The sequence below is a fragment of the Puma concolor genome, chromosome B1 (assembly GCF_028749965.1).
Source record: "Puma concolor isolate L17-30 chromosome B1, mPumCon1.1.hap2, whole genome shotgun sequence".
NCBI lineage: Eukaryota > Metazoa > Chordata > Mammalia > Carnivora > Felidae > Puma > Puma concolor.
In genome coordinates, this window is record NC_141670.1 from 105,624,839 (window position 1) to 105,640,430 (window position 15,592).

At 39.4% G+C, this 15,592-nt stretch overlaps 1 protein-coding gene and 1 long non-coding RNA gene across 14 annotated transcripts in view; one reads left to right on the plus strand and one right to left on the minus strand.

Moving 5' to 3' along the window:
* PDE5A (phosphodiesterase 5A) overlaps window positions 1-15,592 on the plus strand; it is a 141,580-nt gene that overhangs the window by 92,392 nt on the left and 33,596 nt on the right. For 4 of the 5 annotated variants that reach the window (XM_025922013.2, XM_086704314.1, XM_086704313.1 and 1 more), the window contains exon 12: window positions 12,725-12,871. The exons of the other annotated variant lie outside the window; for it this stretch is intronic. In XM_025922013.2, the coding sequence (XP_025777798.2) occupies window positions 12,725-12,871 (147 nt within the window). The remainder of the gene's footprint in view (window positions 1-12,724; window positions 12,872-15,592) is intronic. 5 annotated transcript variants of the gene reach the window in all.
* LOC147581790 (uncharacterized) overlaps window positions 2,695-15,592 on the minus strand; it is a 105,516-nt gene continuing 92,618 nt past the window's right edge. For 6 of the 9 annotated variants that reach the window (XR_015250275.1, XR_015250271.1, XR_015250273.1 and 3 more), the window contains one exon: window positions 2,695-8,970. This is a non-coding gene — a long non-coding RNA (uncharacterized LOC147581790). The remainder of the gene's footprint in view (window positions 8,971-15,592) is intronic. The other 3 variants (XR_015250270.1, XR_015250272.1, XR_015250269.1) reach the window with 3 other exon arrangements.

Below are 15,592 nucleotides of genomic sequence, written 5' to 3' on the forward strand. Positions count from 1 at the left end.
GGTTGTTTGTCTTATATAAAGTTCAGGATAGATTCTCTTTGACTTTATTTATTTATTTTAATATGAAATTTATTGTCAAATTGGTTTCCATACAACACCCAGTGCTCAGCCCAACAGGTGCCCTCCTCAATGCGCATATACCTACTTCCCCTCCCTCCCACCCCTCCATCAACCCTCAGTTTATTCTCAGTTTTTAAGAGTCTCTTATGGTTTGCCTCCCTCCCTCTCTTTTTTTTTCCCCTTTCCCTCCCCCATGGTCTTCTGTTAAGTTTCTCAGGATCCACATAAGAGTGAAAACACATGGTATCTGTCTTTCTCTGTCTGACTTATTTCGCTTAGCCTAACACTGTCCAGTTCCATCCACGTTGCTACAAAAGGCCAGATTTCATTCTTTCTCATTGCCAAGTGGCTTTCCATTGTATATATAAACCACAACTTCTTTTTTTTTTTTTTTTTTTTTAAATTTTTTTTTCAACGTTTATTTATTTTTGGGACAGAGAGAGACAGAGCATGAACGGGGGAGGGGCAGAGAGAGAGGGAGACACAGAATCGGAAACAGGCTCCAGGCTCTGAGCCATCAGCCCAGAGCCTGACGCGGGGCTGGAACTCCGGGACTGCGAGATCGTGACCTGGCTGAAGTCGGACGCTTAACCGACTGCGCCACCCAGGCGCCTCAAACCACAACTTCTTTATCCATTCATCCGTTGAGGGACATTTAGGCTCTTTCCATAATTTGGCTATTGTTGAGAGTGCTGCTATAAACATTGGGGTACAAGTGCCCCTGTGCATCAGTACTCCTGTATCCCTTGGGTAAATTCCTAGCAGTGCTACTGCTGGGTCATAGGGTAGGTCTATTTTTAATTTTCTGAGGAACCTCCATACTGTTTTCCAGAGCAGCTGCACCAGTTTGCATTCCCACCAACAGTGCAAGAGGGTTCCCGTTTCTCCACATCCTCACCAGCATCTATAGTCTCCTCATTTGTTCATTTTAGCCACTCGACTGGTGTGAGTGGTTTTGATTTGTATTTCCCTGATGGGGAGTGACGTTGAGCATCTTTTCACGTGCCTGTTGGCCATCCGGATGTCTTCTTTAGAGAAGTGTCTATTCATGTTTTCTGCCCAGTGCTTCACTGGATTATTTTTTTTTTTTTCGGGTGTGGAGTTTAGTGAGTTCTTTATAGATTTTGCATACTAGCCCTTTGTCCGATATGTCATTTACAAATATCTTTTCCCAGTCCGTCGGTTGTCTTTGACTTTAGAAAAATAGGTGACTATATTCAGGTTCTCCAGGGAAACAGAACTAGTAGGAGAGAGATTTACTCTGAAGAATTGGCTCACACAGTTATGGGGGCTGAGAATTCCAGCAGTGTTATGTCTGCAAGGTTGGAGACCCAGGAAAACCAGTGGTATAATTCAGTTTGAGTCTAAAGGCCTGAGAACAGAGGAGCTGATGCTTGAAATCCAAGTCCAAGGGCCTGAGAAGATGAGATGAGATATTCCAACTTCATAGGAAGCAAAAAAGGCATGTTCTTCCATCCTCTACCTTTTGTTCTATTCACGCCCTGGACAGATGCATCATGTCCACCCACATTGAAGAAGGAAGTCTACTGAGTCCACTGATTCAGTGCTCATCTCATCCAGAAATACTTTCACAGACATACATAGAAATAGTGTTTAGTGTGTCTAGTCAAGTGAGACGTAAAATTAACCATCACAAGTGACTAAAAAAAGTAGTTAAGTATGTACTTTCATTATCTATCGTTGTGTTATTAGGGAGCACGTGCAAACTACTAACATCCTTGTGTCATTAAACTTTAAAAACTATTATTTCAATTATTTATGTGCCTATCCTCTCCATCAGGCTATTAGTTCTTGAGTCATCATCATCATCATAGCTACCATCTAGTGATTGCTGAATAAGAACCTGGTTTACATATCTTGTTAAGTGAGTGAATGAATCAATCAGTAGATTCTGGAAAATCTAAAGTTTTAGAGAGCCTATAATCTAGCCTGAAATAACATAACCCAAACTCCTTCAGTATCCAATAAGATTTTGCTTTCTTTCTTCTTAAAATGATTATGAAACTAGAAATAACGTAATAGTTGATGAAATACATAAAGAAGCATAGGGCTAGAGAGAAACCAGGTTCAGCTTCCAGCTCCATGATCTCAGGCAAATCTGTGACTTCTCCGTGTCTCAGATTCTTTATGTATGAAAAGAGGATAATAGAAGAATTTACCCTGCAGAGTTGTGAGTGGAGTTCCTGGTACCTATGTGCCCAGGAAGTATTAGTTGTTAGTAGTGGTAACAGTGGGAGGAAAATCAGTTCTCAGTCTAGTAGTAGCAGCATCAAGATTTTGATGTACCTTGTCATGTTCCAAGTCTTTTTGCCTCAGCCCTTCTAATAATGTGCACTTCAATGAAGTATACACTCATTTTTTAAATTAGTCTAAGTGGAAGAGGTAGGTGGACTATCTGGAAGAAAAATGTACCATGTGTTGTAAGAGCAAGTGTAAACCTTTGTTTAAAGTCTAAACAGTTTTCTACACGAGGGCAGTAATCTAGAATTGACCATTTTGAGTAACTTCTTGCCAGAGTTGCTAGGATATTGGTCATCGCTTTCCCATCATGAGTTTCCAGTGTTCTTGGAAGTGAATGAATCAAACTTTAATGAGACTTAAGACAAGCTGAAGTTGATTGTTAAAAAACTATAGTAATGAAATATTTATTGTGCAGATGAAAAGAATTCAACTATATTTAAAAATTTTTAAAGCAAATAAAATTCATAATTGAACTATAGGGTAAGAAAGCATATTCTATAATATCTGTTGTTTCTGACACAGCATGGTTCATTATTGATGTTAACATTTGTATTATAACTCTTTGCCAAATTAAATTAAATTAAATTAAATTAAATTAAATATTATGGAGAACTGGTTAGGTGCTTGATGATATCAAAAAGATTTTCATTCACACATTTATACTTACCTCCTACTCGATGTGGGCTCCACATAACAATAAATAAGTCTCTACCCTCTTCGAACTTGAATAGTGGAGGACTGTATGTATAACATAATTATACAATATTATATGATTATAATCAGAAAAAAGGCTATAACTTTAAAGTGTAGGGCATTGTGAAATTATATAATATAGAGACATTCTAGAATATCTAGAATGGTCTGAGGTATATGTAGTAATTCACATAAGAGATGTGGCAAGTCTGTGATTTCATACTACACTGTAATTCAGCAACCTGCAAGGTAAGATTGAATCTAGGTTTTGGCTACATTAATGCTTCAAGAAATAGAATGTTTAGATTTGCAATCAAGATCCAGAGCTCACTGCCTCCCATGGACACACCAAAACTACAACTACATATAAAACAACTTATCAGGGTGCCTGGGTGGCTCAGTCGATTAAGCATCTGACTTCGGCTCAGGTCATGATCTCATGGTTTGTGAGCTCAATCCCCACGTCAGGCTCTGTGCTGACAGCTCAGAGCCAGAAGCCCACTTTGGAATCTGTGACTCCCTCTCTCTGCCCTTCTCCCGCTCACATTCTGTCTCTCAAAACAAAAAATTGTTTTTGTTTAAAAACAACTATCTCCAAGAACAACTTGAAGACTAGCAGACCTAAGATTTTACACAACTAAGGATATAAAGAAATAGTCACATCAAGATGACCAGGAGTGGCAAAGAGGCAGAGACAGTCTACTAAACTCAGGACTCACACCTCCCCAGCATGGCAGCAAATGGGAGGATATCATGACTGCAAAGGTCCTCTCTGAGGAACAGGGATCCAGTAATCACATTGGGTTCTCTGACCCAGGAAACCTGCACTGGGAAGATGAGCTCCCATAACATCTGGCTTTGAAAACCAGTGGGGCTTAAGTCCAGGAGAGCCAGAAGACAGCAGGAAATCAAGACTCCACTCATAAAGGGCATGTGCACAGTCTCACTTGCTCTGAGTCCCAGAGCAGAGGCAAGAGTTTGAAAAGTACCTGTGTTACATGTGAATGAGATTCATTGACTAATTTAATTGACTAAATTTAGGGCACAGAACTAATTTGGGATCTGTTGGAACTTTATCCAGGGATAGAAGTACTGTGAATGCCATTTTTTTTTTTTTCACTCCCCTTCTACCTACTTGTCCTGAGTAGCTGCCCTATCTAGCAGGTGCTGTTTCTGACACCATCCATCTACAGTGCTAGCACTGCTTGCCCTACCCTGGCATTTCCCTGCAAATTGCCTCACCCAACCCACCAGCTCTGGCCAGTGCTCCTCTCAAGTGGCTGTCTGCCTCACCACACCTGATGGGTGGCCTTGGTGACAGTGGCACTGCCCCAGGTAACCTCACCCCACCACAACCAGTGATTGGCCCTCCACCCTGCCACACCCAGAGGGTGGTGTTGGCTGGGATGGGTAACCAGGAGAGTTTCCACTACAGGGCCCCACAGGATAGTTTCTATATAGAGCTACTCCTTTGAGACAAGGAGACATAACTGATCTACTCAATATATAGAAGCAAACACAGAGAGTCAGGGGGCAAAATGAAGAGACAGAAAAACATGTTCCAAATGAAAGAACAAGACAAAACTGCAGAGAACAAATAAATGAAATAAACAATCCACCAGATAAGAAGTTCAAAGAAATGGTCATAATGATGCTTATTGATCTTGGGAGAAGAATGGTTGAATACAATGAGAACTTCAACAGAGAGACAGAAAATACAAAAGAGAGCCAATCAGCTGAAGAATACAAGAACTGAAATGAAAAGCTAGAATCAACAGCAGATGCAGAAGATGCAGAAGTACAGATTCTCTAAGATTAGGGTAGGGGTAGGGGAGAATCACCCAATGAGAACAAAAAGAAAAGAAAATTTTTAAAAGTGACAATAGTTTAAGGGACAACATTAAGCATACTAACACTCACATTATAGGGGTTCCAGAAGGTGAAGAGAGAGAGAGAGGGACAGAAAACCTGCTTGAAGAAATAATGCCACAAAACTTCCCTAACCTGGTGAAGGAAGAAAACACTCAACTCCAGGAAGCACAGAGAGCCCCAAAAAGATGAACCCAAAGGCACCCATACCAAGACACATTATAATCAAGATGTCTGAAGTTAAAGATAAAGAGATAATCTTAAAAGCAGCAAGAGAAAAACAACTAGTTACATACAAGGGAGCCCCTATAAAATTATCAGCTGATATTTCAGCAGAAACTTTATAGGCCAGAGGGAGTGGTATGATATATTCAAACTGCTGAAAGGAAAACAACAACAATAATATTCTACCTGGCAAGGTTATCATTCAGCATTGAAGGCGAGATAAGGAGATTCCTCAATAAGCAAAAGCTAAAGGAGTTTATCACCACTAAACTGACCTTACAAGAAACTAAAAGATACTTCATTAAATGGAAAAGGAAAAGCCATAATTAGCAATAAGAAAATTATTTTAAAAAATCTCACTGGTATAGGTAAAGATATAGTAAAGGTACTAGGTCAACCACTTATATAACTATTATGGAGTTTAAAAGACAAAAGTAATAAAAATTTTCTATATCTACAATAATTATTCAAAGAATACACAAAATATGTGTAAAATATGATGTCAAAAAATGTATTGGGTAGAATGAAAATCTAATGCTTTAGAATGTGCTTGAAATTTAGTGACCATCAACTTAATACAGACTGGTCTATACCTAGGAAGTTATATATGAACTTTATGGTAACCACAAATGAAATGCCTACAATAGATATACAAAAAATTGAGAGTAAGGAATAAAAACATGACCCTAAAGACAGTCACAAAATCATACGGGAAGAAAGCAAGAGAAAAAGGAACAGAGAACTACAAAAACAACCAGAAAACAATCAACAAAATGGCAAGAAGTACATATCTACATATCTGTCTGTAATTAAATGTAAATAGACTAAATGCTCCCATCAAAAGAAATAGGGTGGCTGAATAGATTTAAAAAAAAAGACCAACTTATACATTACCTACAGAGACTCACTTGAAATGTAAAAACACACACAGGGGTGCCTGGGTGGCTCAATCAGTTAAGCATTCAAGTCTTGATTTCAGCTCAGGTCACGATCCCAGGGTGGTGAGATTGAGCCCTGCATCAGGCTCTCTGCTGAGCATGGAGCCTGCTTAAGATTCTCTCTCTGTCCCTCTGCCCCTCCCCTGCTCTTTCTCTCTAAAAAAATAAAAGCACACATAGACTGAAAATGAAGGAATGGAAAAAGATATTTCATGCAGATAGAAGCAAAAAAAAAAAAAAAGCAAAATAGACTTTAAAACAAAGATTGTAACAGGAAAAAGAAAGACATGACATAATGATAAAGGGATCACTCCAACAAGAGGGTTATCAAGTGTCTTTTCCAACCACAACTGTATGAACTAAATGAATTACAAGAAGAAAAGTGGAAAAAAATACAGACACATGGAGGCTACTCAATATGCTACTAAACAACCAATGGGTCAGTGAACAAATCAAAGAGGAGAGAAAAAAATTCCTAGAGATGAGTGAAAGAGTCGGACGCTTAACCGACTGAGGCACCCAGTCACCCCCAATGGCATTTTTTACAGAACTCAAACAACTAATTCTAACACTTGCATGGTACCACAAAAGCCCCCCAATAACCAAAGCAACCTTGAGAAAGAAGAGCAAAGCTGGAGGAATCACGCTTGCTGTTTTCAGACTATACTACAAAGCTGAGTAATCAAAACAGTTTACTACTGGCACAAAAACAGACACATAGACCAATGCAACTGACTAAAGAGTGCAGAAATCTGTGGTCAGGAGGTTTGAGGTCAGGAGGTCAATCAATGTATTGACCTATGGTTAATTAGTCTTCAACAAAGAAGGTAAGAATATACAACGGTTAAAAGACAGTCTCTTCAGTAAATGGTGTTGAGAAAACTGGACAGCTACGTGCAAAAGAATGAAACTGGGCCACTTATACTATATACAAAAATAAACTCAAAATGGATTAAAGACTTAAAGGTCATAGTGGAAACCATAAGACTCTTAGAAGAAAACATAGGCAATAAACTCTGACATCATCTGTCTCCTCAGGCAACGGCAACAAAAGCAAAAATAAACAAGTGGGACTATATCAAACAAGAACGGTTTTACATAACAAAACCAAAACAAAAAGGCAGCCTACTGAATGGAAGAAGATATTTGCAAATAACTTGTCTCTAGCTGTGAAAGTCCTACATGGCATCTTCTTCCAATAGAAGGTGCTTCCTCTCTATTGGAAACCTGTTGTTTAGTGTAGCCACCTTCATTAATTATCTTCACTAGATCTTCTGGAGAACTTCCTGCAGCTTCCACATCAGCACTTGCTGCTTCACCTTGCACTTGATGTTATGAAGAATTTTCTTTCTTTAAACCTCATGAGCCAACCTCTGCCAGCTTCAGACTTTTCTTCTGCAGCTTCTTCACCTCTCTCAGCCTTCACAGATCTGAAGAGAGTTAAGGTCTTGCTCTGGGATTAGGCTTTGATTTAAGGTAATTTTGTGGCTGGTTTGATCTTCCATCCAGACCGCTAACGCTTTCTCCATATCAACAAGAAGGCTATTTCACTTTCTTATCATTTGTGCCTTCGCAGGAGTAGCACTTTTACTTTCCTTCAAGAACTTTTCCTTTTCATTCTCAACTTGGCTAACTAGAGCATGAAGCCTAGCTTTTGGCCTACCGTGGCTTTTGACATACCTTGCACACTAAGCTTAATCATTTCTACCTTTGATTCAAGTGAGAGATGTGCAGCTCATCCTTTCACTTGAACACTTAGAAGAGGGCACTGCAGGGTTATTAACTGACCTCATTTCAATATTGTTGTGTCTCGGGGAATAGGGAGGCCTGAGGAGAGGGAGAGAGAGAGAGATGGTGGAACAGCGGGCTGGTGAAGCAGTCAGAACACATACCACATTTACCGACTAAGTTTACCATCTTATGTGAGCACAGTTTGTGGTGCCCCAAAGCAATTACAGTAGTAATATCAAAGATCACTTATCACAGATCATTATAACACGTAGAATAATAATGGGAAAGTTTGAAATATTGTGAAAATTACCAAAATGTGACACAGAGACATGAAGAGAGCAGATGCTGTAGGAAAAAATGGTGCTGACAGATTTCTCGATGCAGGGTTGCCATTAATCTTCAACTGTTTAAAAAAACAGACAAACACAATGTCTGCAAAATGCAGTAAAACAAAGTATGCCTGTAGTTCACTGAAGAAACCAAAACTAAGCTAGAACCCTGGCCGCAAAGGGAGCAGAGAAGTATACTTTTGAGTTTTCTAAACTCTTCAAAAAAATGAAGGCTCACCAGTAGAAGGTTGAAATAGATGCTGATGGAGTCTGGCTATAGTATCTCCCAAAGGGATGTACCAGTGAATGTTTCCCTGGTGCAGGTGGGAAGGATAAGAAAAGAACTAGCTATATGAAAACTTGGGGGGATGCATTCTAAGCGGAGGAAAAACAGTTAAAGAGGCCTGGAAGTGAGAAAGAGTATTAATCAACCTTAAAAACAAATGGCAAAAGTATAGACCTCCTCCCCCCACCAAAAAAAAAAAAAAAAAAAAAATGGTGATTTCAGGAAACTCAAATTTTCATTTAGAGCATTACTACAGTAAGTAAAGAGGCTGCCACATCCCCAGTCTAATCCTCCTCTACACTCATGCAGAGAGTGGTCCTCTGTTTAGCCAGGAGTTGTGGAAGATTCCTTTCTCTCATGTGTCAAGAAGCCTGACAGTGACACGAATGTGGAATCGAGCATGAAAAACACAACATAGCCACAACAGCTACGGTGCATCCATCCATTTACCTTAAATGATGAGAGGGTCGGAGAGAGAGATTGAGCCTGGTACAGGAAGGTCAGTGGCAAGATTCAGGTGCCCCATACAGGGTGGCTTCTGGTTCCAAAAGAGAAGACAATAAGAGGTCCTGGAGTCCTGTGGCCAGAGAGATAAATATACCATAAATTCAGAATATTAAATCTTAGAGACACTCTAGTCCACCCCTGCCCCTTCATTTTACAGGTGAGAATTTGACAGAGTGGTTGAACATCTTGTTGAGGGTGATAAAGTCTGTGGAACATCGGGACTGGAACCCCTTAATAGCAAACATACTGTTTTACCATGTGCTTCACTTTAAAGCCCCTCTTTTCATGGTCATTATCTAATGCTGAAATGCAAATGTGGTAGCTAATCTAGGATTTTGTTAGCTGGTGGTCAGTTTAACATTTAGCTCCATATCCGTCAAGATGGTGTTCAGAACAACTGCTTTTGAGTAACGATGGCAGAGAAATTAAAGTATTTTAAAAATTCTGAATACTACTACTTCCTTTAACCCAATCCAGCCCTACTCCCAAGGATGTGTTTCGTTCCACCCTTAGTGAATTTCACTGCCAAAGTTGGTTGTGTTTTTTAAAAATTTTGCAAAAATGGTGAAAAAGAGCCACAGCTTTAGAAAAGAGGGTCATAAAAAACAGGAAGTCATAAAAACGTGACTTAAATGAAGAATCCCCTCTAAAGTGTCATGAAAGCTAGCCTAGTTTCTTCATTAGGTTGAGTGGCAGATCCAATTATAGAAGAAAAATGATATTATACTATTGACCTTTTTACCAGATTGAATCTTTAACCCACTGGGCTTCGTGTACTTTTTGCATTCCATATTTGGTTATTTTTGACACAGATTAAACTCCCAACTCTAGAAGAGCTCAACGATATTTGAATTAAGCAATAAAATATCTAAACACTGTTGCCTGGGGAGTCACAGGCATTATGCTTCCATGTAGAGGAATAACTGGTATTTGTTGGGATTAGATGGTATGATAGTTGAATTGGATTATGCAACCAGAAGACACATACCCATTTATAAAATGTGCTTTATAAAATCTTTTTAAAAATGTTATTTCTGCTAGTCTTCAATACCACGATGCAATAAGTTATATTATCCCCTAAAGTCACTTAACAAAATAAGGTGTCACTAAAAGAAGCGATTGTGAAAATCCACAATTATATATAACATAGCCTATCCCAGAAATACCACAAACCCTATTCTCTGCTATTAGTAAACTGTAGAATATTTTGTTTTATAAAATGGGAAGTAATATTTACAGGTAATATGTTTTATCTAAAGTCACCTTTATCCCAAGACCTTTCGAGAAAAACGGAAAGTTGAATTGTCTTATGATGGTCAAAGAAGCAGTTTACAAGGGCTATAAATGACATCCAACTTTCTTATGGCTTGTTAGCAATCAGTTCCGAGAATTCTGAACCCATGTATCACTGACCACCAGGTTCTGAAGGAAAATGTTTATACATCCCCACTGGATCATCTCTGAAAGGTTGAGTCGGTGGTGTGGTGTGATAGAACAAGCAAAAGATTCTTTTCTCTCACTAGAGGGTTTGGGAATTAGAGTGTCAAGGGGAGAGGCACAAGCTGTGTTGGCTGCCTTTGTCCCATAGCTTTTAGAATATCCTTTGTGGAAGGAGAGAAAGAAAACTTCTTCCGTAAGAATAATGGTGCCCTAAGGAAAAAACATCTGTTCTCTTGTTGAGTGCAGTCTGTTTAAGGGAAACAGCAGCAATCTGCCTCGAGTTAAAAGGTGGGCTTATTCCCACCTCCACACTTCTGAGCTGCGCTCCAGTTGACTGCTCCAATCTCTGATGTCGGAGGCCGGTGTAAACAATGAAGCCCTTTATCTAAACATTTAAATCCTCCTCTCTTCCCCTGTTTCAGCCCTCGCAGTAGCCTGTGGAATTGACTTAACAGAAGGCATATTTTCTCGTGAATTTTGGGCTTGGGAAGAAATTCTTAGTTTGGAATATGAAGAGGGGGCATTAACTTAAAGTTTAAACATGCCTGGTATACATGAGTACAATATAAAGGTCAAGCGAGCAGGAGAATGGGCTAGCACCCCAAGATTGGTTGGGGAAAGCTGTAGATTGCTTCATGAGATTTTATTATTTTGATCTTTTTACTTCCCAAAAGATGGAGGTAAAGTGGAGTAGTGATATCCTAGATACTCATAGGAAAAGTAAGGGGTTTGGAGGGAGATGAGGAAAAGACATTAAGGGGAAGAAATCGGGTTCAGATTTCCTAATTTGTCTTCTCTCTGCCTGGCACCAAGTTAAAGCCTCTTTTCATCAGGTAGATTGCAGTCCAATCTGGCTAAAGCAGTTGAAGTGCTGGGAGGGGATGGCCTAGGGGGTGAAGGAATGGGGTTCCTGCATGTTCTGATGCCCACAGGGGCCTGATAGGAAATCTAAGAGACGAGCCTGAAAGTTCTGCTCAGTCTGAGGGAGCCAGGTGCCCTGGCCTTGGCCAGTGTTGCTTCATGAGAATTGGGGCTCGGAATGGCCTGATTTTTCCAAAGCCAGAAATCCTTTTTTGCTGTCGTTGTTAAAATCTCTCAAATTTTTAAATAGTATAACAGATTGGAATGTATTTGCCAGGTCGGCTAGTTTTCCAACTCAAGTTAATGGGCTTCCCCCTCTTTGGAGGTTTTGGGACCTTAAAACTGGAACTTATGACTCATAGAAAGTGAAGGGAATAAAATTTTTCCCTCTCACTCATTTAATAAACGTTCATGTCAACAAATACCAAAGCTGTATCCATCAGCCATCAGTAGTCACAGTGGATACAAAGTTGGGTACAAAGATACAGTCCTGCCTATAGATCCCACTGTACTTAGGAGACAGATAAACGGGAAATTACATTATAGTGAACTTCCTGTAATTAAGCAGGTATTGCCAAGGTGGGGTCCGCTCTGAAGGGCATCCAGTCCTTTTTGGATGGGAGCTGTGTCTTAAAGGAGTCCATCAGTTAAAGAGAGTAGGTACTTTATCGGAGAAACAAGAGGTACAAAAAGCAGGTGAAAAAGAGCAAGGTATATGTGAAGAATTCAGGGGTGTTTACTACAATTAAATGATAATCGAATCAAAACCAATGATACTAATTAAAAAACAGATCCTCCTCCAAAAAACAAAACTGGCTTCTCAAGACCCATCCCAGATCTCCTGAGTCAGAATCACTGAGGTGTTTTTTAGTAGGCACTCTAGGTGACTCATGATCAGGCTTGGGTGACTTCGTCTCTAGTAGAGATGGTGTCAAATCTGAAAATAGGATAGTTCGCCTGGATTCGAAGCTGGGCTCCATTCCTTAACTAGCTGGCTATTATGGGTAAGGCAGTTAGCCTCTTTGTGCTTAAAGCTTCTGTACCTGAAAAATAGAGCTAGAGTGTCAACTTAATAAGATTGTCTTGAGAATTCAATACTTAGAACATTATCGTTATCCTGCTCACCACTTGATTCCCAGCCCATAGTACTGGGACAGGTCCAGAATAATTACTCAGTAAATATCTGCTGAATGACTAAGTGGGTATAAACGGGCCAGATCACTGGAGTCCTTAGTTTTGCTTATTATTGTAGGTACAACCTCAGGGTAGTCACCGTCTCTCCTCTACCTAATCTTCCTGGAACCATATTAGTTACCCACCCCTCCCCCAGTGATTCATTTGAAAAACAAAACCAAAAAACAGAAGTAGCTCCTATACCAAAAGATTTCTAGAGTACACATCAGAAAGAAAAAATAAACACAATGCACTATTTCCCTGTAGTAAAGTGAGAAAACTTTGTGAATCACTGCTGCTTTATAAAATTAACAGCTTTATTTCATTTTGTTCTTCTCTCTTCACCTAAGGCTGCTGTTGTACCATCTGCTCAGACACTTAAAATTACTGACTTCAGTTTCAGTGACTTTGAGCTGTCTGACCTAGAAACGGCACTGTGTACAATTCGGATGTTCACTGACCTCAACCTTGTGCAGAACTTCCAGATGAAACATGAGGTAGGAATAAGTCATGTCCTTTGGAAAAGTGAAAAGTGTGTGTGTTTGTGTGTGTGTGTGTGTGTTAAGAGAGAATTAGTATGAATAGGGATTTTTAAGTCTCAGCAATTAATATACTGTCACCTAATGCATCCCTGAGATTTTCAAAGAAAAATGATCAACCCTAACAAGACACGTATTGGATTTTTACTATGCATCAAACACCAGGTGGAAGAATAGGGGACATTATCCCCAATAGTGGGAGCAGGATGTACAAAGCCAGGGGGACAGAGTGGGGATGGGCTGGGAGCCTTAGTGGAGGGGGAGTGAGAGTGGCAAGGGAAGCAAGTGGAGAGGAAGGTTACGATGCAAATCATATGTAACCTTGTAAGCTGTTCAGAGGAATTTGGATTTTATTCTGAAAAACAGTGGTGAGTCACTGAAGAATTTTAAACGGAAGTAACTTGATCTCATTGCAGAGGTTATGATCACACAGGCCAGGGAAGGACCAAAACAGAGTGAACTCCTTTGGAAATAAGGGAGTACAGGCGCTTGATGTGAAGCCAAGCCTGTGGTTCGAACAAGAGTGGTTACCTCTGTGGGGTGTGGATGAAAACTGATTTTAACCCCTGTTGATTACTTATTCACCTCTCAGAAAACAGCAAGACTTCAGGCAGAATCTTCTAATACCAGCTGCAGAGTGCAGGGAAAATCTTCATAATGGCTATGTGTATTAGCATCAAAGAATAAGGGAGAATAGAAAGGATTGTTTGAAAACAAAATGTAGTAATTTACCTTTAAAGTTGTTTTTTTTTGGTTTCTTTGTTCTTTCCCTGGTCAGTTGAATTTCTAGTCTTCTTATACAGATTTCCTGTCTGGAAATTTAAATACCTTGAAGGCCTCTACTATTTAGCAATCCATTAATTCATAAAATGAAAATTTATTAACATAAACAGTGTACCCAGCACTGTGCTAAGTATTCATTTGAGCGAAGAGCTGTCCTGCTCTCAAAAGCCTCACACAGTTAGGAATGAAAACTCAGGACTAATAGAGCTAACGGTAATATAGTGTCATTTATGGTATTCTTGGGGTATTCTTTCTTAAATTTAGCCAAAGTTTCTATTACTCTTGGATGAAAACAAAGAACTACTATCTGTGAAGTCTAATTAATACTTCACTCTTACTAAAACATGTTGATTAAGGGATATCATGTCATTTGATTATTTCAAGAAGCCCTCAAGAAAGGTTCTCTGGTTGTTATTGTCTGTGTTTTCAAATGAAGAAATTCAGATAGCATGATAAGAGTAAAAAGGTCATGAATTTTGAGTTATAGCCCTACTAAATCTCTCAAGTTCTCAGTTTCACAGTCTGTTAGTTGGGGATAATGGTATGACTTCCTTATGAGGGTCTTGTGAGAATGACACATGCATCGATGTGATTGTCTGTTTGTATGCATGTGTATGTGTGTAGATGGTGTTTTGCTGCTTAACACAGTACCTAAGACAGTTATAGAGTACATGTCACTTCTTCCTTCCTTCAGCCAAATTTGACAATGGTTGTATCACCCCATCCAATTTCTCTACTATAGGTTATAGGGCTCATTTAAAAAAAATTAATGTTTATTTTTGAGAGAAAGAGAGAGAGCAGGGGAGGGGCAGAGAGAGAGGGAGACACAGAATCCAAAGCAGGCTCCAAGCCGTCAGCACAGAGCCTGACGCGGAGCTTGAACCCACCAACCATGAGATCATGACTTGAGCCCAAGTCGGACCCTCAACCCACTGAGCCTCCCAGGCGCCCTTTATAGGGCTCATTTTTAATAGCCTTTTCTATTAATGGAATAAAGACCTCATTTAAGGCCAGTTCTAAATGTGAATCTTGGTTCTGCTTCTTGCTAGTTACAGGACCTTAAAAAGCAAGATAACATTTCAAATCCCTTTCCGTTCTCAGATTTCCTTACTTTAAACTAGCAATGATGCTGTTTAAAGGGCCTGGCGAGAACAAAGGAATGTGATCCTTTTACCTGTTTATGAAATTCTTATAAGTTGACTTATTTCTTAAAAACCCATACGTTTTCAGATAGCATTTGAGTGTCGCATATGAAGACAGTCACTCAGAATTTCTTTAGCAATCTTTATTCTTACCTTTCCTTCAATTTTTGACTATAAGGCAGATACTTTTCCTCTGTGTCTCATTCATTTACTCTCCTTTTCTGTTTGATTAACTACTATTCTGATTCTGGCAAACATCAATTTGAATAGCAGTCATTCTGATTGACCTTCCTGCCTTAGTGACTCTTCTGTCATGTTTATTTCAGATATTCTTGTCAGTATAGTTTTAGGATGATAAAATTAAAATGTTATTGCTGGTGAGGATGTTAGCATCATGACAAAGAATATTTCCTACTGAAAGATATGTCAAGTCTTCATGTCTCTTCTTGGCTTCCAGATCTTGAGTCACTCTCCTATTAACATCACAACCATTGCTCTTGCTCATCTATGAAATGGACTCTTGACTCAACTTGAACAAATCTGCATTTGCTGTGCTTATTTTCACATTCTGTCTGTTACATGTCATTCCTCCTGAATGGACTGTCCCACTTGAAAGTCTGCCCCACTTCCTGCCACAACATGCTTTTCTCTTCCTCAGAGCCTGACTCAACCTTAGGTTTAACTTCACTCCACTTGGAGTACTGTTGAAAATTTGTTTTCTCGATTGGATTTATTTCCTTTATATGTGCACTTT